This window comes from Erythrolamprus reginae, chromosome 1 (assembly GCF_031021105.1).
Source record: "Erythrolamprus reginae isolate rEryReg1 chromosome 1, rEryReg1.hap1, whole genome shotgun sequence".
NCBI classification, from domain to species: Eukaryota; Metazoa; Chordata; class Lepidosauria; order Squamata; family Dipsadidae; genus Erythrolamprus; species Erythrolamprus reginae.
In genome coordinates this window covers 178749133-178770497 of record NC_091950.1, presented here as the reverse complement: position 1 = coordinate 178770497, position 21365 = coordinate 178749133, and the positions used below count along the sequence as shown (strand labels likewise).

The 21365-nt window shown below is 40.5% G+C and overlaps 1 protein-coding gene across 1 annotated transcript in view; it reads right to left on the bottom strand.

The window, feature by feature from the left end:
• Positions 1–21365, bottom strand: part of GALNT13 (polypeptide N-acetylgalactosaminyltransferase 13) — a 290475-nt gene that overhangs the window by 119135 nt on the left and 149975 nt on the right. Inside the window, exon 4 of the mRNA XM_070731536.1 lies at positions 1488–1654. Coding sequence (XP_070587637.1) covers positions 1488–1654 — 167 coding nt within the window. The remainder of the gene's footprint in view (positions 1–1487; positions 1655–21365) is intronic.

Here is a 21365-nt window from a genome sequence, read left to right as displayed (position 1 = left end):
TATTAATCCTGCCAATTATGGCTTAATCAGTACCCCATGATTAAGCAAGCCATGGCTAGGCTGCCACTACATGCTCTGAAATTTTGAAAAAAGAAGGGAGTTCTTGACATAAGGTCTTAAGAAAGATTTCATAATATTCAATTCATCACAGTTTCTTTCAAAGCAAAGACAATCCCACTTTCACATGAATAAATGAGCAACAAGTGAGCTGTTAAAGTGCCCTCAGCAGGCACATCAAATAAAATTAATCTAAAATCCACTAGATGTCTTGTATTTCCACTCCAATGTCCTCCAACTAGGAGAGTAAATTTGGTGGGCTGGGAAGGTTGAACAGGCCAAAGACATCGCTACATTCTGACAAAATTCTCCAGCTGTACAAGATTAAAAAAAGCTTTAGCATACAGTGGAACCTCGACATACGAGCAGCTCTACTTACGAGCTACTCGAGATAAGAGCTGGGAGGGGAGCGACATTTTTGTTCGCCTCCCGAGCTCACATTCGGGATACGAGCGCCAAGGAGCTGTCTCCTGAAGCCGAACACTAACTTCCGCTTTCGGCTTCAGGAGACAGCTCCTTGGCGCTCGTATCCCGCGTGTTTTAAAAGGTTGCAGCCGGCCTGGGGGGCTCGGGGGGTGCTGGCAAGCCCCCCAGGCCGGCTGCAACCTTTTAAAACACGCGCGCCGCTTCGCAGCTCTCTGCTGAATCCAGAACGCTAACGTCCGCGTTCGGATTCAGCAGACAGCTGTGAAGCAGCGCGCGTGTTTTAAAACGTCACAGCCGGCCTGGGGGGCTCGGGGGCTTCCCCCCGAGCCCCCCAGGCCGGCTGCCACGTTTTAAAACACGCGCGCTGCTTCGCAGCTGTCTCTGAACGCTAACTTCCGCGTTCGGCGGCAGCGGTTTTTTTTTGTTGTTGCACGGATTAATTGACTTTACATTGTTTCCTATGGGAAACAATGTTTCGTCATACGAGCATTCCGACTTACGAGCCTCCTTCCGGAACCAATTAGTCTCGTAAGTCGGGGTTCTACTGTATTGTCCCCTTCAACCTGGTCCTCACTTTACTGACCTCAGAAGAATGGAAGGCTAAGTCAGCATAGAGCCAATCAGGATCAAACTCCTGGCTGTGGGGAAAATTTGCCTTCAATACTGCATTCTAACCACTGCACCACCATGGCTCCTGTTGTTTTGTGACTTGTTCTCAGAGAGTCCAATTTGATTTCTCCCTTGAGATCAAAATTTAAGAGAAACCTGCTCTGCTCTATCAATACACCTTAACTTTGCTTTTTATAATCATTTGTCTACAGTGGTAAAATTGGCTCTAAATTGTGTTTTCTTCCAAATTGCTCTAGCCATTCTCTTCAGAAAAATCCCATAGTGCCGTTACAAGATTTGCTTGTACTAACGAAAGGATATAAAAAAAGAAAACCAAATCCCTTGTCCACAACGCTGTTCAAATGTTAATGAGTTTTATTTTTGGACATTCTTACCTCTTTCACTGGCATCATCTACCAAGATGATCTCAGAAAGTAGGTAGTGTGGAGACCGATTGATAACACTGTAAATAGTACGAAGCAAAGTACTCCAAGCTTCATTATGAAACACTATGACCACACTTGTGGTGGGTAGGTCATCAACATAGACTTTTGTCTTACATCTGTCAAATGAAAGAAAGAAAGAAAAGAAGAATGTATTCAGAAACTTATTCAGAAACCATGGCACTAAATAACAACGTACAAGTTAATCAAGTTTCATAGGTAACGTTTCATACAGAAAGAATGAAAGTAGAATATTAATCTTTTAAATCTGTAAACGATACACCTAATAACAAAAAAAGGGGATGGAGCTAAAGAGTGATATTAATTTTAGGGTTTGTGAAAACTACCGCATTAATAGGCTATTGGTAAATGCTGAACATAAGGATCACTATTTCTAAATTAATTACATGATATGAAAATGAAAAACCTTCAGCACTAAATATCTGCCACAGTGGAAGAGAAGCAAGAGAATAAATGGAAATGTGTAATTCCTATGCATAATTATTATTTCTTGAAGGAAATGGACAAATAAAAATATCTGTACGTATAAACATATATATGTGCCCAAAACAATATGCTTCAGCATTGCTCGCCTGCCCTTTTCAACGTCTAAAAACCAATCTTCACAAAATTTGTCCGATGTGTCTTTGGTTGCTCACAACTGAAGACAATGAGAGAGGCATTGAACACACAAAAATCAAAGCTTAATCATTCAAATAAATCCTACGATGGAAAGAACCTATTCACGTGCTATATGTACGAAGTTAGATTCTGTGTAAATATATACTACATGGGCAGGTACTATATGTTGGAATAACGCTGTATGAGACTTGGATCCTGTCCTTCTCCAGCTTTATTTGATGGAAAGAAATAATGGAATCAAAAGGCCTGAAATGGATCAGTTAGACCATGAAGTCAGTGAAGAACCAAAATTAAAGTAATCCAAACTCTGGGACTATAATTTTGATTACCTTCCTTATGAAAAATTGCTTCTTCCATCAGAATCAGAAGCCTTTGTTTCTTGTTTCTTTTTTAATATTTTTTTATTTTTCTCCACATCAAAAACATACATAACATCACATTTACCTTAATATGCATATATTATAACTTAAAAACAGTAATACAATAACCTAAGTTACATTTCAATTTTAATTTTATTATTCAATTTATCTTAATCTTCTCACTCTCCACTCCTTTCTTTCTATCTCAGGCATAGTTCCCTCTAAGCTGAGCAGTGAGCAATCGCTCACTTAAAAATCATCATCAACTCAGAGTTTTCCAAACCTGCCCAGAAGCCGAGAGGGAAAGAGTGAGAGGGAAGGAGAGAGAGAGGAAGAGAGAGAAACAGATAGAAAAAAGAGAGGAAGGAAAAGAGAAAGAAAAAGAATGGGAGTAAGGAAGAGAGAAAGAAAATCAAAATCTAGTTTGAAACTAGCTCAACTATTTAAGTGGCATTTTGATATTGATAGAGTTGCCCTATTATGAGCTCACTGTTATAGACAAACAGTACAGTATTTTATTTTGAAATTCTCTGAGGCAAAACAGGGTGGGTTTTTTGTTTGTTTGTTTGTTTGTTTGTTTGTTTGTTTGTTTATTCTGTGCCGCCCAGTCCTGAAGGGACTGCCGCTCAAACACTATACTTTTCCGCCCCCCCAAAAAACAATTAGAGGGAACACTGATCTCAGGTGGTTATTCCACCTCTAATACCTACTTTCTTACATCCCCAGTACTTTTCTTTGTTCCTCTTTCCAGGTGTCTTCCGATCTTACACACAAATCAATCTTCAACATGAACCATCGATGTCTTCCGATCTTACACACAAGACTTGAGCCAAAAATTGGTGGGAGAAGCTACTAGGGCAACGTTCCCAAGAGGACGGGGGCCCTGCTCCTAGGCCCAGGAGCATCTGCAACTCACAGTCAATCTGGTCGGTACCAGAGTTCGTGCCAGGGAGTGCAGAGGGGCAGGCCTCGCTAACCTTAATCAAAGTAAACCAAGGCACACTGGTTTGGAGGCCTAGCCAGGGAGAAAAGGCCTGAGGGTCTCACAGCTTACCCCAGGGCCAAGCAGCGGTGCCAGGCAGGACGCGTGTGGGCGATCCGCAAGTGCCAAAAATTACTGGGTGCGGAGGACCTTCGTGCCAAATTAAATCGCTCCAACGATTTTGCAAACGGAGGGAAGGCTAAAGTCTGGGGGACAATCAAGGGAAGCTTGGTAACAGTCCCACACAGCTTTTTGAAACAATCCTTAGCTTGCCGGTAAACCTCCTGGCCGATTAGATTTGCGAAAAAATACAATCCGGCAGCAGCGCGAGCAGGGCGTTTTGGAAAAATCTGCTATAGCCGCGCTGCGGCTTCTCCCTCAGCACTGAGCCCAGTAAGGCTGGCGCGCAAACTAAAGCAAGCTCTAAGTAAATACAATATTAAATTTTACTTATCTGGATAGAAAGAAGACAAAGGGAAGGTGTTTTGTGAGAGGAATGAGCCACCATGAGTCCTGGATTGCAGGACCGAGCAAATTTTGGGGAAGGGGCGGATCCAGCAGGCTTTTTAAAGACTAGGTTCGGTCCTCGATGGATTGGACAGCGAGCAACCCACATGACTGCTGGACCCGCTCTCTCAGTATGGAGAAGAGTTAAAATGTACTTCAGAAACAATTAATTGGTGTCATCCAGACTATTGTGGGTGTCTTTATAAACAGGAGCCCATAGGCTGGTGATAATTGCATGTTACACTCTAGTGAATGATGATAATGGAAGAATCAGAAAGGACTTCTTGGAAAAAACTCTGCACTTTCTAAATGAATGAAACCCAAGGGAAAAAGTTATTTTGCTAAGTGGCATGAATGGATGGAAATGAGACAAGTGAATGCATAAAAAGTAGTTTGACACATCAGATCAAATTATGAAAATGTTGAAGTGTTTTAAGCATACACCTACTCATCTGTTGGCATAGAAGAGGAAAAAACCACATGGCCAGAATTGTTGCTAAGCGAGACAATTGTGAGTTTTGCCCCATTTTACGACCTTTCTTGCCGAAGGTTGTAAAGTTAGTAATATGGTTGTTAAATGAATCTGGCTTTCGGGTGGATTTCACAGGTCATGATGAACAACTCAGATAATTAGTGAAGAAGAAAATTATGACAGGTTCTCAATGTGGGATTTTGGGCTAAAGGAGGTCTGATCAGAGGAGGTCCACCTTTATAGCTTGTCTGGTACCAAAGCAGCATCTTCCAACCTCTCTCTGCTGCTCCATTTTTTAGTGTTCCGACAATGAGAATAGCCAAAATATTTGTTCTGTGCGTGTCACTTTGGCTTAGCCTTAAATCTTTAAAGTTTTCTGAAATGGGGAAGAAATCTGCCCAGCCAATGGGGAAAGAAAATACAAATTGGCAGCAAGAGAAGGGAGAAAACAGAAAACCTGATTATATATATGTGTAACATGTTTTTGCTGAATTTTTAAAATTAAGGGAGACTAGGATAGTGCTATTTCGGCCTTTTCTGGCCTCATCAGTTGCAGGATCAAATCCCAGTAAGGGTATGGCTAGCTGATGACGCCAGAACAAGGCTATAATAGTACTATCCTAGTCTCCCTTAATTTTAAAAATTCAGCAAAAACATCTGACATTGTTCTGCCGGTGTGTCTCAACCGCCCGTAATTACAGGGTAATTACTCCAGGAAGACACACCACATAATAAAAGGAAAACCCAAAAGTTTTTATAAACAGAAAAACAGAAACAGCTCCCTTTTTAAATGTCAAAGGGATTTTCTGGTACACACAAGGCACAGGTTAAATGCAGTCCAATTGCTCACCCAATAACTGGGAAATTGAGTCCAATTCTAAAGTCCAGAGAGTCCACACACACAATCCTGAACAGCAAAAACCACGATCTTGATGAAACAATGAATCAGATAAACTGCCATGAGGCTAAAACACCAGGCTGCACTTTTATTTGTAGCACTAATTACAGCAGCCCCACCCAACCACAGGTGGCCTCATTTTCTCTTGTAATAATCCTTCAGTTGTTGTCTCCTATGCATCACTCTACGCATGTGTGGATGTGTCATTAATTCTTGTTCAGAATCCAGGGATGATACAGATGACTGATCTCCTCCTGGGCTGTCTGCCAAACTCCCCTCTTCCCTGTCATTCATGCTTCCTTGGTCAGAGAAGGCTTCGTCGTCAGATTCTACTGGGAGCAAAACAGGCCTGCGGCATGTGGATGCCTCCCCCACATCCACCTCCACATTCCTTGGGGCAGGAGCTGGGCCAGAGCTAACCACAACAGACAGACACACACACACACACACACACACACACACACACATATACACCTAAAAAATATCAATAACAATCATAGTAATATATTTTTATCAAGTTAATCATAATTCAATATGCCATTTTGCACCTATTTTATGCTGTTATTTTGTCAGTCTGTTGTCTATCTTCCCTTCCTTCTATCTCCATCCCTTCCCTCTACCTTCTTACTCCTTCTTTCCCTGTTTCTAGTTCTCTCTCCTCTTCCTCCCATCATCAGCAAGATTTTCTTATCCTGTTCTCTTTACCTTATAAATGTCTTGTGTGCCAATGTGGTCAGTTGGTTATGTGATTGGTTGTTTGCTTGGGGCTTGCTCTATCTATCTATCCATCCATCCATCCATCCATCCATCCAACCAACCAACCAACCAACCAACCAACCAACCAACCAACCAACCAACCAACCAACCAACCAACCAACCAACCAACCAACCAACCAACCAACCAACCAACCACCCAGGCACACAAGACCTTTATAGACTAAGAAGATTGGGACAGGAAAATCCTGCTGCTGTTACCTAATCTGGTAACGAAACCTTCAGAAACTAAATTGAAAGAAACTTGGAAAGCAAATCACTGCCAAGACCTGAGATACAGGTATTTTCTATTATTTCAAAATAAGATTAACCAAACACTGCCTGGAAAGAAAGACCTACTGTGTGAACTTCACATCTGAGATATTTGTAAAAGACAGAAAGCTTTAATAGAAACTACAGTTCCCCAATTCAGGCAAGTGAAAAAAATCTTTTCTCTCTTCTGTGCTATAGAGCAGTATTTCCCAACCTTGGCAACTTGAAGATATCTGGACTTCAACTTCCAGAATTCCCCAGGAATTCTGGGAGTTGAAGTCCAAATATCTTCAAGTTGCCAAGTTTGGAAAACACTGCTATAGAGTACCATGATCTTGAATCTCAATGCTGTGGTTACAGATCCTGAAATATTTATTTCTGGTTGATTCATAACTAGAAAAATTATATAAAATTACTCCCACAATTTATATTAATTAAAATAGCAGAAAAACCTATTTTCTGTGATTTAAAAAGGTGCTCATAAAAGAAATGACTGCTATTATAGAAGAAATAACAGGAATGAAAACAAAGAAACATTTCCCTTTTTCATGAGACATTACAATTCTAAACCATTATTCTAAACCATGCTCTAGTAATTGAAATGCTTTCCTATAGAACTCATGTATTTGTGAGAAATAGATTTACAAATACATAAGAAATAACCATTGCTCTTTAAATGCAAAGAAAACACATTTTCTAAGATCAATAACATGAAATCAGAAGCAGTCTATTTAACACAAATACACTTCACTGAAGACAACATTGAAAAAGCACTACGCGGCCTGAAACATTCCCTGTCAATCAGACCTGATGGACTATGTGCATATTTCCTAAAAAGGCTCTCCACAGCCATCACTAAGCATAATCTTTAAAAAATCCTACAGGACCAGTTCCCTACCAAACCTATGGTCACTAACCACGGTCATCCCCATCTTCAAAAAGGGAGATCCCAGTCTAGTAGAAAACTACAGATCAATCTCTCTATGCTGCATCATATGCAAAGTCATGGACTTTTCATATGACTTCATAAACCAATCCATTACCCTCCACCTAGAAACTAACAACCTACTTTCAAACAAGCAATTCGGTTCCAGGAAAAATTATCCTGCAATCTACAACTACTACACTGCAAAAACATATGGACCTCAAATGGACCCCAAAACATGACCAGGGAAAACAATAGCAGTGGAAGTGATGTGCCGGTGTCTGGAGGCTGTTGGGGCCTGGATGGGTGGCAACAGACTCAAATTCAACCCTGATAAGACGGAGTGGCTGTGGGTTTTGCCTCCCAAGGACAATCCCACCTGTCCGTCCATCACCCTGGAGGGGGAATTATTGACCCCTTCGGAGAGGATCCGCAACTTGGGCGTCCTCCTCGATCCACAGCTCACATTAGAGAACCATCTTTCAGCTGTGGCGAGGGGGGCGTTTGCCCAGGTTCGCCTGGTGCACCAGTTGCGGCCCTATTTGGACCGGGAGTCACTACTCACAGTCACTCATGCCCTCATCACCTCGAGGTTCGACTATTGTAATGCTCTCTACATGGGGCTACCTTTGAAAAGTGTTCGGAAACTTCAGATCGTGCAGAATGCAGCTGCGAGAGCAGTCATGGGCTTCCCTAGGTATGCCCATGTTACACCAACACTCCTCAGTCTGCATTGGTTGCCGATCAATTTCCGGTCACAATTCAAAGTGTTGGTTATGACCTTTAAAGCCCTTCATGGCATCGGACCAGAATATCTCCGAGACCGCCTTCTGCCGCACGAATCCCAGCGACCGATTAGGTCTCACAGAGTGGGCCTTCTCCGGGTCCCATCAACTAAACAATGTTGGTTGGCGGGCCCCAGGTGAAGAGCCTTCTCTGTGGCGGCCCCGACTCTCTGGAACCAGCTCCCCCCAGAGATTAGAACTGCCCCTACCCTCCTCGCCTTTCGCAAACTCCTTAAAACCCACCTTTGTCGTCAGGCATGGGGGAACTGAGATATCTCCCCCAGGCCTATACAATTTATGTATGGTATGCTTGTGTGTATGTCTGTTTAATTAATGGGTTTTTTAATATTTTATATTGTAAATTATTCGATTTGTTATAAACTGTTTTTATTGTGTTGTGAGCCACCCCGAGTCTACGGAGAGGGGCGGCATACAAATCTAATAAATAAATTAAATAAATAAATAAATAGACACAATTTATATGGACTTCTGTAAGCCTTCAACTCAATGGTTCATGATAAACTACTTCTGATAAACTGAAATTCTACGGCATCTCTGGACCCCTACATGACTGGATAACTGCGTTCCTGTCAAACAGAGTAGAGGTCATCAAAATAGGGAGTTTCCTATCTAATCCTGTTCCTGTTAACAGCGGTGTACCTCAAGGCAGTATATTAGGACCAATACTCTTTCTACTCTATATAAATGAGCTTTGCGATCACAAAACAAGCAACTGCATTCTCTTTCCCGATGATTTAAATATTTTCCCCTAGGAGGCCACACCTTTGTACTCTAACATCTGGTCCATGAGAGGTGCATGTGTTCTGTTAAATGGGAAAGGAGAATGGAATTGGACCTATACAGAAAACAGCATGCATATACAGTATGCGGTCTTAGAGTCACAGCCTGTTCAAAATTTGCTTAATCCAGAAATGCATCCACATCTTGAACTCTGGAACCACAGGCATGCAATTTTTTGCCTGTGTTGAGCGAAGCTAAATTTAAAAGAGAACAGGACTAAGTTTCATACCAAACATCACCTGGGAAATCTCAGATTTGGTCATGTACCTTTGATCTGACTTGATCTGTAGCATATATTTATTTATTAAATGAATGAATGAATGAATGAATGAATGAATGAATGAATGAATGAATGGACATTGGGCTGTGGGAAGAGAAACATTTAGAAAGGCTGAAGATACATGAATGCAATTACAATTAGGTTTGTGGGAGGGGCTTTTCAGATAAGCTCCCTCCAACATGTCTTTCAGTGAAAAGAAGAGGAGGGGAGGGAACAGGAGAGACATCCTACTTGTGGCACAAACCAGTTTTCTCAATGACAAAGTGGGGAGGGATGGAGGAAAAAGCACCTTCTCCACATCCTTCCTGCCTCTTGCCGCACGAATCCCAGCGACCGGTTCGGTCCCACAGAGTTGGCCTTCTCCGGGTCCCGTTGACTAAACAATGTCATCTGGCGGGACCCAGGGGAAGAGCCTTCTCTGTGGCGGCTCCGACCCTCTGGAACCAGCTCCCCCCTGAGATTAGGATTGCCCCCACCCTCCTTGCCTTTCGCAAACTCCTTAAAACCCACCTCTGCCGTCAGGCATGGGGGAATTGATACATCTCCCCCTTGCCCATGTTGTTTTGGTGTTAGATTGATTGTGTGCTTGTTTTTTAATATTCTGGGGTTGTTTTTTATGAATTTTTTAGCTTAAAATTGTAATTGGATTGGTGGGTATTGGATTTGTTATTATGTATTGTTTTTACCTTGTTGTGAGCCGCCCCGAGTTTGCAGAGAGGGGCGGCATATAAATCCAATAAATCTAATCTAATCTAATCTAATGTCTTGCTGCAAAAACAACCTGGGCAGCTAGGATGCAGCTACTGAGAAGGTGGTGTTAAAAAAAAAGACTACCAAGGTGCATCTGATTGTCATCTACCACATATTGAACTGTGTGTGGGATGCAACATTATCATCCTTACTGCTGAAGCATAGCAAAAGTTAGACTGTGGGGCCAACTGATCAAATATCACCATACCTTTGACCTGTCTCTCAGACAGTGGCAAATACATCACAACTGCTAGGTAGATGAGCTAAAAGAAACAAGGCAGCATCCTCTATAAGAGGTGGGAGGAACATAAATTCCAATTTATTAACTATGATTCAGAAAGAGGTTATATTGTATTCCCTTCAAAAATTCATAGGACAGAACATTGCTCACCTTCCTTAGCCCAAATGTAGTTGTAAATTATTTTGCAATAACAATAGCATTTAGACTTATATACCGTTTCATAATGCTTTTATAGCCCTCTCTAAACGGTTTACAGAATCAGCATATTTCCCCCAACAATCTGGCTCCTCATTTTACCACCTTGGAAGGATGGAAGGCTGAATCAATCTTGAATTGGTGGTGAGATTTGAACTGTTGAACTACAGCTAGCAGTTAGCTGAAGTAGCCTGCAGTTTGTTTGTTTGATGGATTGATTGATTGATTGATTGATTTTTATGCCGTCCTTCTCCTCAGACGCAGGGCGGCTCACAACATGTTAGCAATAGCACTGTTTAACAGAGCCAGCCTATTGCCCCCACAATCTGGGTCCTCATTTTACCCACCTCGCAAGGATGGAAGGCTGAGTCAACCTTGAGCCGGTGATGAGATCTGAACCGCTGACCTACAGATCTACAGTCAGCTTCAGTGGCCTGAAGTAGAGCCCTCTACCTGCTGCGCCATCCCAGCTCTTTTGCAACACTTGGCTCTGTCAAAAATCATTGTCCCCTCCCTCACCTGCAATTAAGCTTGTCAGATCACTGAGGTAAATGGATAAATCTGGCAGGGAAGAGACAGACAGAGCTGGGAAGTTCTGCCTTTCCTTTCATTGTAGAGTTTGTGGATGGAAGCTAAGAACCACCTTCATCCTGGGGCTACTTGTCTATTGATCGCCTGAGTGAGGCCTGGAGACAGGGCTTAGCTATAGCACAGTAGACTGGAGGTTCATTATTCGCTTACCTGGAAGGGTTGATCATTCCTTTCCTATGCCCAATGCAATGACATGTGGGAATGACTTTTAGAGACCAAGGAAAAAGATGTTGCCACAGGAATGATCAATAAGAGGGATGCATAGCTCACAGTTGTATTGGATGGAGTAAGAGGCTCAAGAGAAATCTTACTAAGTTCTCAGGCTGAAAAAGAGACAGCGAAGAACTGTACTTTCAGGTTGTTGCAGTCCACCAGCAAGCCTTGCAGGTGATAGCGGGTCCTGCTCAAGAGGAGACCAATGTGGTGGTGTGCCGGTGGCCTGTGCAGCTGGCACCCAAGTTGGATAGTGGGGAGGATAGCGAGGAATTCAGTGCCAGAGGCAGAGGTTCAGCTAGGACTTTGGGAACCTCCAGCACCTCAGAGCAGCGATGAGGGAGAAGAGGCTTCTCATCTTCTTGATGCCAGAGCCCGCAGAGCTGCCAAGAGACAGGAATGGTTACTCAAGAGGAGATCTCCTCAGGAGTAAGACTGGGGGCTAAGTGGTTCAGCCTATTTAGGGCATCAGAGGCAGATAACAAGCTGCAGAGAACGTTTGTGAAAACCTGACTGATCCTAGTTTGCTCCTTGACTTCTGTTTTGTTTCCTGTGTTGCCCTTTCGGTTATCAAGAACTTACTCTAGGCATTTTGCCAACTCTCTGAAGCATTTAAGATATCAAGACCTATTTGCTCTTCTTGGCTTTAAGACTCTTTGAACTGATACCAGCTATTAATGAAGATTAAATATTATCTGGTTTCTTGCCAAAAAAAACCCCTGCTTGTAGATTGGTGTATGCTTATTGCTAAGATGTTTTATTAGTAGTGTTGCTTGAAGTATATAAGTGAATACAAACTGAGTGTTGTGTTACGTTCTTGGTGGGAACAGAACACAGGTTTGCAAGATTCTGCTAATGTTACAATAAAGTAGTATTAGTTTGCAGAATTGCAGAGTGGAATGAATGCAAATTGGATATAAGTAGTATAGAGCATGTAGAATCTAATGAGTGTAGAGAGAAAACAATTATGCAATTACAATCATGGAACATATATGCTCATGTCATGATTGAACTGTTGGGATCTTGGTGATTGCTTCTTGCTGACCTTTCATTGCCAGGTTAGGTAACATTATCAGTGCTCAGGGGAGTGTAGTTGAGTATTTCTACGTGGCAATTTGTCTTTCCAGCATTGGTTTGTTATATACACTCAGCCAAATTTACCTCCTAACCACATCCTTCCTCATCATGTCCTTCTTAACATCTAAATAAGCGGGATCCAAAACCAAACACAAGGAGCAATATTAAGAAGGATGTGCTTAGGGAGTGAATCTGGCTGAATGGTTTATAGATGAAGCTTTTTTTTAATATGGTAATGGTTGATTTGACAGAGTGCTAAGCCTCTGAGAATTCTCTTGCATTTGGGGATCTGCGTTGATCTAAAATATTTACTGTTTCCCAATTGAAATTGTGTTTGAACTAATCGGTGCATTGTGAAATTAGGTTTTCATCATTGATTTAATTGATGTTTATGTTCTTGGCTGCAGTCTGTCAATCTTCCACTCTACGTGTCTGCTCAGCTCAGTGGTTTTTAATTTGTGATTGTATCTTATAAATGATTACTGCTTTGTCTTATTTGGCTACCTTAAGATGCTTTGGATAGATTTTGTGGATTTATGGGCTGAATAAAGGATAATATTTGCAGCTCAGGGTTGAAATGAAAGGTCTCTGGAACTTGTTTGTTTTCTTGCAGATGTTTCATTACCCAAATTAGGCATCATCATCAAGAAAACAATCAAGCTCAGAGAGTACGAAGGCCCCCTCATTTATGGACTACGATGCTGTAGTAGTGTTGTAGTAAAGCATTTCTGAGATGTTTTCAGTTAGGATAGACTTATCTGGGTTGTGCTAGCTGTGATGTGCTTGACTCTGATGAAGTTGCATAGAACTTGTTATATAGATAGCTTATTCCTGCTTTTCGAATTCCAAGCTATTGCTGTAGGCTTTAGCTTGTCTGTAGAGGATTTTTTTTCCTACAGTGTGGTCACAATCTTGATGTCATAAAGAAGTGTCTATGCAACCAATCTTAACCAGCACAACTCCACTGGACAGAATGATTATTGCCAAAATGTGACGAAGGAAGGAAGGAAGGAAGGAAGGAAGGAAGGAAGGAAGGAAGGAAGGAAGGAAGGAAGGAAGGAAGGAAGGAAGGAACAGAAAAGATAAATGCATAAGGGTACAAATGTTAACCATGGGTATGTTTTTCATAAAGTAGGGCTACGTTTTTCTCATGTTGTGATTGAATTACATTTGTGCCTGATGACTGGAAGAATGTCATTCATCCTAAAGGAATTGTAGTTAAGAGTGAGTGCAATTATAGGGAAATTCATCTGTTAGGTTTGCCTGGGAAAGCTTTCGGCAGGATTGTGACTGAAAAGGTTGAAAAAATGGCCTGAGAAGAATTGAGAGGAAGCAGCACAGGGCAGATGTGTGCAGAGCAGAGAGAGGGAAAGCCAGATATTTACTTTTCAGTAGAACACTGAGAAATAGCTGAAAGTAAAATTAAGGTCTGAATCAAGAATATTTTAAGTGAATATGAAGTTGCAGGTGGGTTGCTGAAAAGAACATCACCAGTATATGATGGAAGTAAAATAAGTATCAATCTTTTTTAAAGCAGACACCCAAGACAAGACCTTTTTTAAAAAAAATCCTTTACAACAGAAGATTCTGTGGTATTTTAATAATCACATTTTAAAATACTGGATATTCCTTGTTGTTTAAATTGCAACTATTAATATTTACTAATATCGTATTACTATTAACAATAATAATTTTACGGTTAGTCACTGCTTATTGATCACAATTGGGAGCATCAACCGCATCACTAAGCAGTGCAATTGAAAGAGATATTGTGTGACTATGACAGACTTTTGACCTCGCTTCCTCAATGGTAATTATGCCCATCACCAGCAGCTGTTAACTGAGACACCACATTACAACTTGCAATTTTGCTGGCTTCTCCATTGCCTCTGCTTATCAAAAGCTAGCTGTGAGGAACACAAATGGCCATCACATGACAACCAATGAGGTCATCATAAATGCCTGTCAAGTGTGAAGCACACAAATCTAAATCACATAACTCTGAGGATGTTATAATAATCTTGGTCATGAAGTTACTTTTTCAGTACCACTGTTACTTTATTGGAAGGTCATAGAAACATAGAAACATAGAGGACTGACGGCAGAAAAAGACCTCATGGTCCATCTAGTCTGCCCTTATAATATTTCCTGTGTTTTATCTTAGGATGGATATATGTTTATCCCAGGCATGTTTAAATTCAGTTACTGTGGATTTACCAACCACGTCTGCTGGAAGTTTGTTCCAAGGATCTACTACTCTTTCAGTGAAATAATATTTCCTCATGTTGCTTTTGATCTTTCCCCCAACTAACTTCAGATTGTGTCCCCTTGTTCTTGTGTTCACTTTCCTATTAAAAACACTTCCCTCCTGGACCTTATTTAACCCTTTAATATATTTAAATGTTTCGATCATGTCCCCCCTTTTCCTTCTGTCCTCCGGACTATACAGATTGAGTTCATTAAGTCTTTCCTGATACGTTTTATGCTTAAGACCTTCCACCATTCTTGTAGCCCGTCTTTCGACCCATTCAATTTTGTCAATATGTTTTTGTAGGTGAGGTCTCCAGAACTGAACACAGTATCCCAAATGTGGTCTCACCAGCGCTCTATATAAGGGGATCAAAATCTCCCTCTTCCTGCTTGTTATACCTCTAGCTATGCAGCCAAGCATCCTACTTGCTTTTCCTACTGCCCGACCACACTGCTCACCCATTTTGAGACTGTCAGAAATCACTACCCCTAAATCCTTCTCTTCTGAAGTTTTTGCTAACACAGAACTGCCAATGCAATACTCAGATTGAGGATTCCTTTTCCCCAAGTGCATTATTTTACATTTGGAAACATTAAACTGCAGTTTCCATTGCTTTGACCATTTATCTAGTAAAGCTAAATCATTTACCATATTACAGACCCCTCCAGGAATATCAACCCTATTGCACACTTTAGAGTCATCGGCAAATAGGCAAACCTTCCCTACCAAACCTTCCTCTATGTCACTCACAAACATATTAAAAAGAATAGGACCCAGAACAGACCCTTGTGGCACACCGCTTGTAACCTGTCTCTGCTCAGAATACTCGCCATTAACAATAACTCTCTGATGTCTACGCTTCAGCCAGCTTGAAATCCACTGAACTATCCAGGGATTAAGTCCAATCTTCACTAATTTATCTATCAGCTCTTTATGTGGAACCGTATCAAAGGCTTTGATGAAGTCCAGATAGGCAATATCCATGGCACCACCTTGATCCAACACCTTTGTGACATAGTCAAAGAAATCAATGAAATTAGTCTGACATGATTTGCCTTCAATAAAGCCATGCTGATTTGGGTCCAATAAGTTATTAGTTTTTAGGTGCTGATTTATCCTCTTTTTGAGTAGAGTCTCCATCATTTTAACTATAACTGATGCCAAGCTAACTGGCCTGTAGTTACCAGCTTCTTCTCTACTGCCCTTCTTGTGGATAGGCACAACACTGGCCATTCTCCAATCCTCAGGAACATCTCCTGTTAACAGGGATTGGTTAAACAAATCAGTCAGGGGAGTAGCAATGACAGATCTGAGTTCTTTAAGAACTCTGGGGTGGATGCCATCTGGACCCATTGCCAATAGGTCACCAATAGGTCAATTGTTAAGCAAGATCTACTGGTATTAAGCTCAAGTAGTCCTCAAGATATGACCTCAATTGAGCCCATAATTTATGTTACTAAGTGAGAAATCTGTTAAATGAGGTTTGCCCCATTTTATGACTTTTCTTGTCATATTTGTTAAGTGAATCACTGCAGTTGTTAAATTAGTAAGATGGTCGCTAAGTGAATCTGGCTTCTCCATTGTTTTTGCTTGACGGAAGGTTGCAAAAAGGTGATCGATCACAACCCCAGGACACTGCAACTTTCCTAAATGTGAGTTGGTTGTGAAGTATCTGAATGTAAATCCCATGACTATGGGGATGCTGCAATGGTTAAGGGTGAAAAATGGTCGTAAGTCACCTTTTTCAATGCCATTGTAACTTTGAACATCACAACTTTGAACTGTTGTAAATCAAGGACTACCTGTATTAGTACTGATAAGATGCACCCTTTCACCCCTTAAAAGAGGCTGAAAATTTGGGTGCATCTTATATTACAAATGTAGCTTTTTCGAAGCTTTTTTCTACAGCCCTAACAAGATGCTAACGATCTTCCCACCTTGCAGGATTTTTTCATCTCTACTCCCTTCTGAAGTTTTTTTCCAGCCCTAATTCTTTGCAAGCTTTGCAAGTCATTGCTACTCCCTCCTAAGAAGATTTTTTTTCCAGCTCTAACCAGGAGATAAAATAATGTGTTGAAGCTGAGCAGACTAAGGACGCTAGCCAGATGAAATACAGATGAAATGGTAGGTAGATTTCCCCCTCTACTTTCCTCCCCCAAAATTAAGGTGCGACTTATACTGCAATGTGTCTTTTTCTTTGAAAAATATGGTACTTTAGGGGTAGCCAGTTTGGTGTAGCGATTAATGCAAGAGGCTGGAAACTAGGATATTGTGAGTTCTAGTCTCCTCTGAAGCATAAAGCCAGTTGGCTGACTTTGGACTAATCACTCTCCCAGAGCCCTACGAATGAGACAAAGGCAACCCCACTTCCCCAAAAAAACCTTAGCTAAGAAAACTGCAGAGATTCGTCCAGGCAGTCACTAAGAGTCAACACCGCTTCCTCTGATATAAACCAAAATTTTCTGCGCCCAATCAATTTTTATATTTTGGAGATGATAGATGGGGGAATGTGTCAAGGAAATAGCTCTCTAGTGTTCTATTATGCCGTTTAAATAGATTTGCAGTTTCCAAGAACAAAGAGATTTCACTCACACCTTCAGCTGTCACTGTTCATAATGATGACATGCTGCAAATGTGGCTTTGAATATCAAGCTTTCCTTGGGGATTCCGAACTCTAAATACAGCATTAATATTTTAGGAGTTGTTGTATGTAAGAATGTAATTTACTTAAAAGCTCAAAAAGCTATTGTGCCAGGGTTCGAACAAAGCAGGAGATGAAGGATTATTTCAGATTAAATAATGATTATGCTTTAAGAAGCTAATCATTCCTTCCATATACTGAAATAAGAGAAATGGAAAATTTGCAGATTCTTGGCATGTTATTCCAACTATACTACTTCATAAATGAACGATTGCTTAATCTCACAGGGATGCATTCTTTAAAAACCCAAAATTAATTAATAAAAGATGTATTTAATAGGGAGGAAGCATTTTTTTCAGATCCCTGGCTAGTATTCAACCTGGAAAATTGCTGAGAAAATCAAAATGTTTTGAATCTGTTGTGTAATTACATGATGTTAAGTGAAAAATCATGATGAAAATCCCACCATAGAGGCAATTAATAATACATCCAAATAGAGGCCATGATTTGTACATGAAAGATAATATGTTTCCTATAATGAAAGACTGTGTTGAAGAAATAAAAAATACCTTCCATTAAAGTCATTCATGGCTCCCTCAATTGGAAGAAAATGTAATCATGGTTCTGCTTGTCTCTCTTTATTTTGAGCAACACAGAATGGATATTGCTGAGAATGAAAACCAAAACACTATTATCTATCTAATCGCTTCTTTGTGATAGCTCTAAAGGTGAATGAGTGATTAGTTACACGGGGCGGGGAGGAGAATCTATGACTTAGTGGGGTGGGAAACAAGTCCATGGCCTACAGATACCCTGCGGGACAGGAAGCAGAGCATGGGGTGTCTCGGGGGTGGAGGCAGTCATGATGGGACTTTATTTATTGATTTGATTTGATTTGATTTCTATGCCGCCCTTCTCCCGAGACACAGGGCAGCTTACAACAAGACAAATACAAAATATGTAAGTAATGTAACATTTAAAATACTAAAAACATCAAATCTAAAATCACGTAACAATCTAACAAGAATCATATTCTAAAACTGCAGTTCATTTAAAAACCAATCACCCACGTTTCATACTAGCACACATTATCAATTTAATCATAGACCAGAGTAGATGTTAAAATTCAATGGCTCCAAGCCTGTTGGCAATGGTGTGATTTTAAGGCTTTACGAAAGGCTGGAAGGGTGGGGGCAATACGAATCTCTGGGACGAGTTGATTCCAGAGAGCCGGGGCTGACACAGAGAAGGCTCTTCCCCTAGGCTCCGCCAGGAGGCATTGCCTGGCAGACGGGACCTGGAGAAGACCAACTCTGCGGGCCTAACCGGCTGCTGGGATATAGGAGGCAGAAGATGGTCCACAAGTAATCTGGTCCATTGTCATGTAGGGATTTATAGGTCATAACCAACACTTTGAATTGTGTTGTGATTGCATTTACAATCACACCAGGAGATCGTGAGTGAAGTTAACTAAGCAAAGCAAACACATGATCACCTGAACAACTGTCATAACTTGTGAATTGTAATGGCAGAATTCATTACAGTCCTGAGTTAAGTCCATCTATATGTTTTTTTAAGGAAATTAGGAGAAAGCTACCTAATGGGACAATTCAATGACCCAGTAATACATATGGGGTTTTTTATGGGCTGTACTGGTATAATAATCAAGGGACTGACATGATTCCTTTTTTTTTTGTGTTGTATCTTTTCTACTTTTATCTGTAAGGTTTTTTTAATCTGTAAGGTGACTCATTGGGAGCTAGATGACCTAGAAATAATATAAAGAAATCTATTTTAATATTCAGAAATTAAGTTAGCAGGATTTAGTAAAGCAGCAACGCTCTGTATCATTCTCAGCTTCATGTCTCAGAATTTGCTAATAGGTTTAACATAACCTTCAAGGTTGTGTTTCATAAAGTAGGTAACAGGTGTGTTGATCTCATTTTTCTCCTAAAATTGGATTTCTGTCAGGAATACCAAAGCTAGAATTAAAACAATAATTCTGTGACAAATCAGATTTTTAAGCCATGAAAAGAAAAGTGATTGCTTATATATCCGTTAGTAGATTTTTATTACAAGATGTTGGTATTTACAGTCTACTAATTAATGTTGTCAAGTTATACACATGAGTTTTATTCCCTCAACTTTAGGAAGAGTTCACAAATGCAGAAAGACTGCATTTACGATCAGCAGGTGCCATCATATCATTATGTTATTTTGTTTGTATTCCAAAAAGTAAATAATAAAGAAATAACGTAACAAAATTACTCCTTTGTATATTTGGGTATATGTGGGGGGAAACTTAATTAAATGATAGCCATCACTTCTGATCATATATATTGATCTAACTTTCTTTTTTGGATTGTGGATGATTTTATTCTGAATATACAGTAGTTGTAAACATGAGTAGGTTGCCAAGAACCCAAATTTTGACGAGGTGATGATGAGGCCACTAGAGTGGCCAGTAACTTCAAGGACCAGCCATAACTATAATTTGTTGCTGCTGCATGCTGTCATAATTTTGAACAGCCACTGAATGAATGGTCATTAAGCTAGAACTAGCTGTATTTATCACATTCTTTTTTTTAAATCAACAAATGTACAGTAAATTCATAACTTTCTCAATCACATGACTAAAAACTAGATTCTAAATTCTGTACACTCCAATGCCAGCATATAATTGCACCATACGTCCAAATTTTGCTCATTTCACCAATAGTACTCTTGCAGTGAAAATTCTGCCAAACACTTTTTCAGACACACTTAACAAACCATCATCTTAAGTTTAAGTTTTATTAAATTTATAGACCTCCCAACTCCTGCCGGACTCTGGGTGGCGTACAACAATAAAAAATCAATATTCGGCAATTAAAATCCCAATAAAAACAATAATTACTACTAGGCCAGAGTGGGGTGCTATAACTCAACAGCCCCAACAGTTTTCAACAGAAGATATAGACTAAGTTGCTGATCTTACCTATACCTATACCACATGCATCATTTTGGATAGAACATTTTGGTCTGTACACCACAAGATACGAATGGCCAGTTTTACCCCAAATGTGCTGATGTTCTATGCAATTAGGATCTATAATCTAGTTGTTATCTTGAGTGTAGCCTTACATGCATCGGATCAGCTGGAAGAGTTATGTAATAGGCTGATATATAGCCAAGATCTATATCTTGCACCTTGTGTAATTATTCTAGTTAAAAGCAATTTCATATTCACCACTTTCATTCTGACACCAGTTCCAAGGTAGTGGAAAATGTGTAACTTATCACACTTTTCTAAGTGAAATATAATAGGGAAATATAATAGGGAGGCTAGACAGAAGAACCTCTGGTATAAAATCACAACTTTTTCTAACATGCCCCAACAACTCTTCCTTCTGAAACTAAGCAGATCAGATTTCAGCTAGAATTATTTGATGTAGAAATGTTTTTTGTTCTTATTATTCTACATATGGCATGTACACACTGATGCTACAATTTCCCTATCTTTCTCGTATAATTCATAGAAGAGATTTCAAAATGTGCTCATCTCGATTTTTGTCCCACCCAGTTACAGGATCAATGCACAAATGTTATGATGAAGGATGAAAGTTAAAATTTATTTTCTTATGAATGTATTGTTGAGGTAGGAAGATGTTAGACAGTTCAGAACAGGTAATTGGCTGCCGCAGTTTCTGGTCATAATTCAAAGTGTTGGTCATGACCTTTAAAGCCCTACATGGCATTGGACCAGAGTACATCCGGAACCGCCTGCTACCGCACGAATCCCAGCAGCTGATAAGGTCTCACAGAGTTGGCCTTCTCCGGGTCCCGTCGACTAAACAATGTCGTCTGGTGGTCCCCCGGGGAAGAGCCTTCTCTGTGGTGGCCCCGGCCCTCTGGAATCAACTCCCCCCGGAGATTAGAACTGCTCCCACCCTCCTTGTCTTCCGTAAACTACTTAAGACCCAGCTATACCGCCAGGCATGGGGGATTTGAGACATCTTTCCCCCAGGCTTATTATAATTTACGTTTGGTATGTATGTGCTGTTTAGCTTTTAATTATGATAGGGTTTTTAGTTTTTTAATATTAGATTTGTGCCATTATAATATTGTTTTCATCGTTGTTGTGAATTGGGCTGGGAGAGAATGACCTGCCTTTTATACTTAAGGCAGCACTAGAACTCACCATCTCCTGGTTTC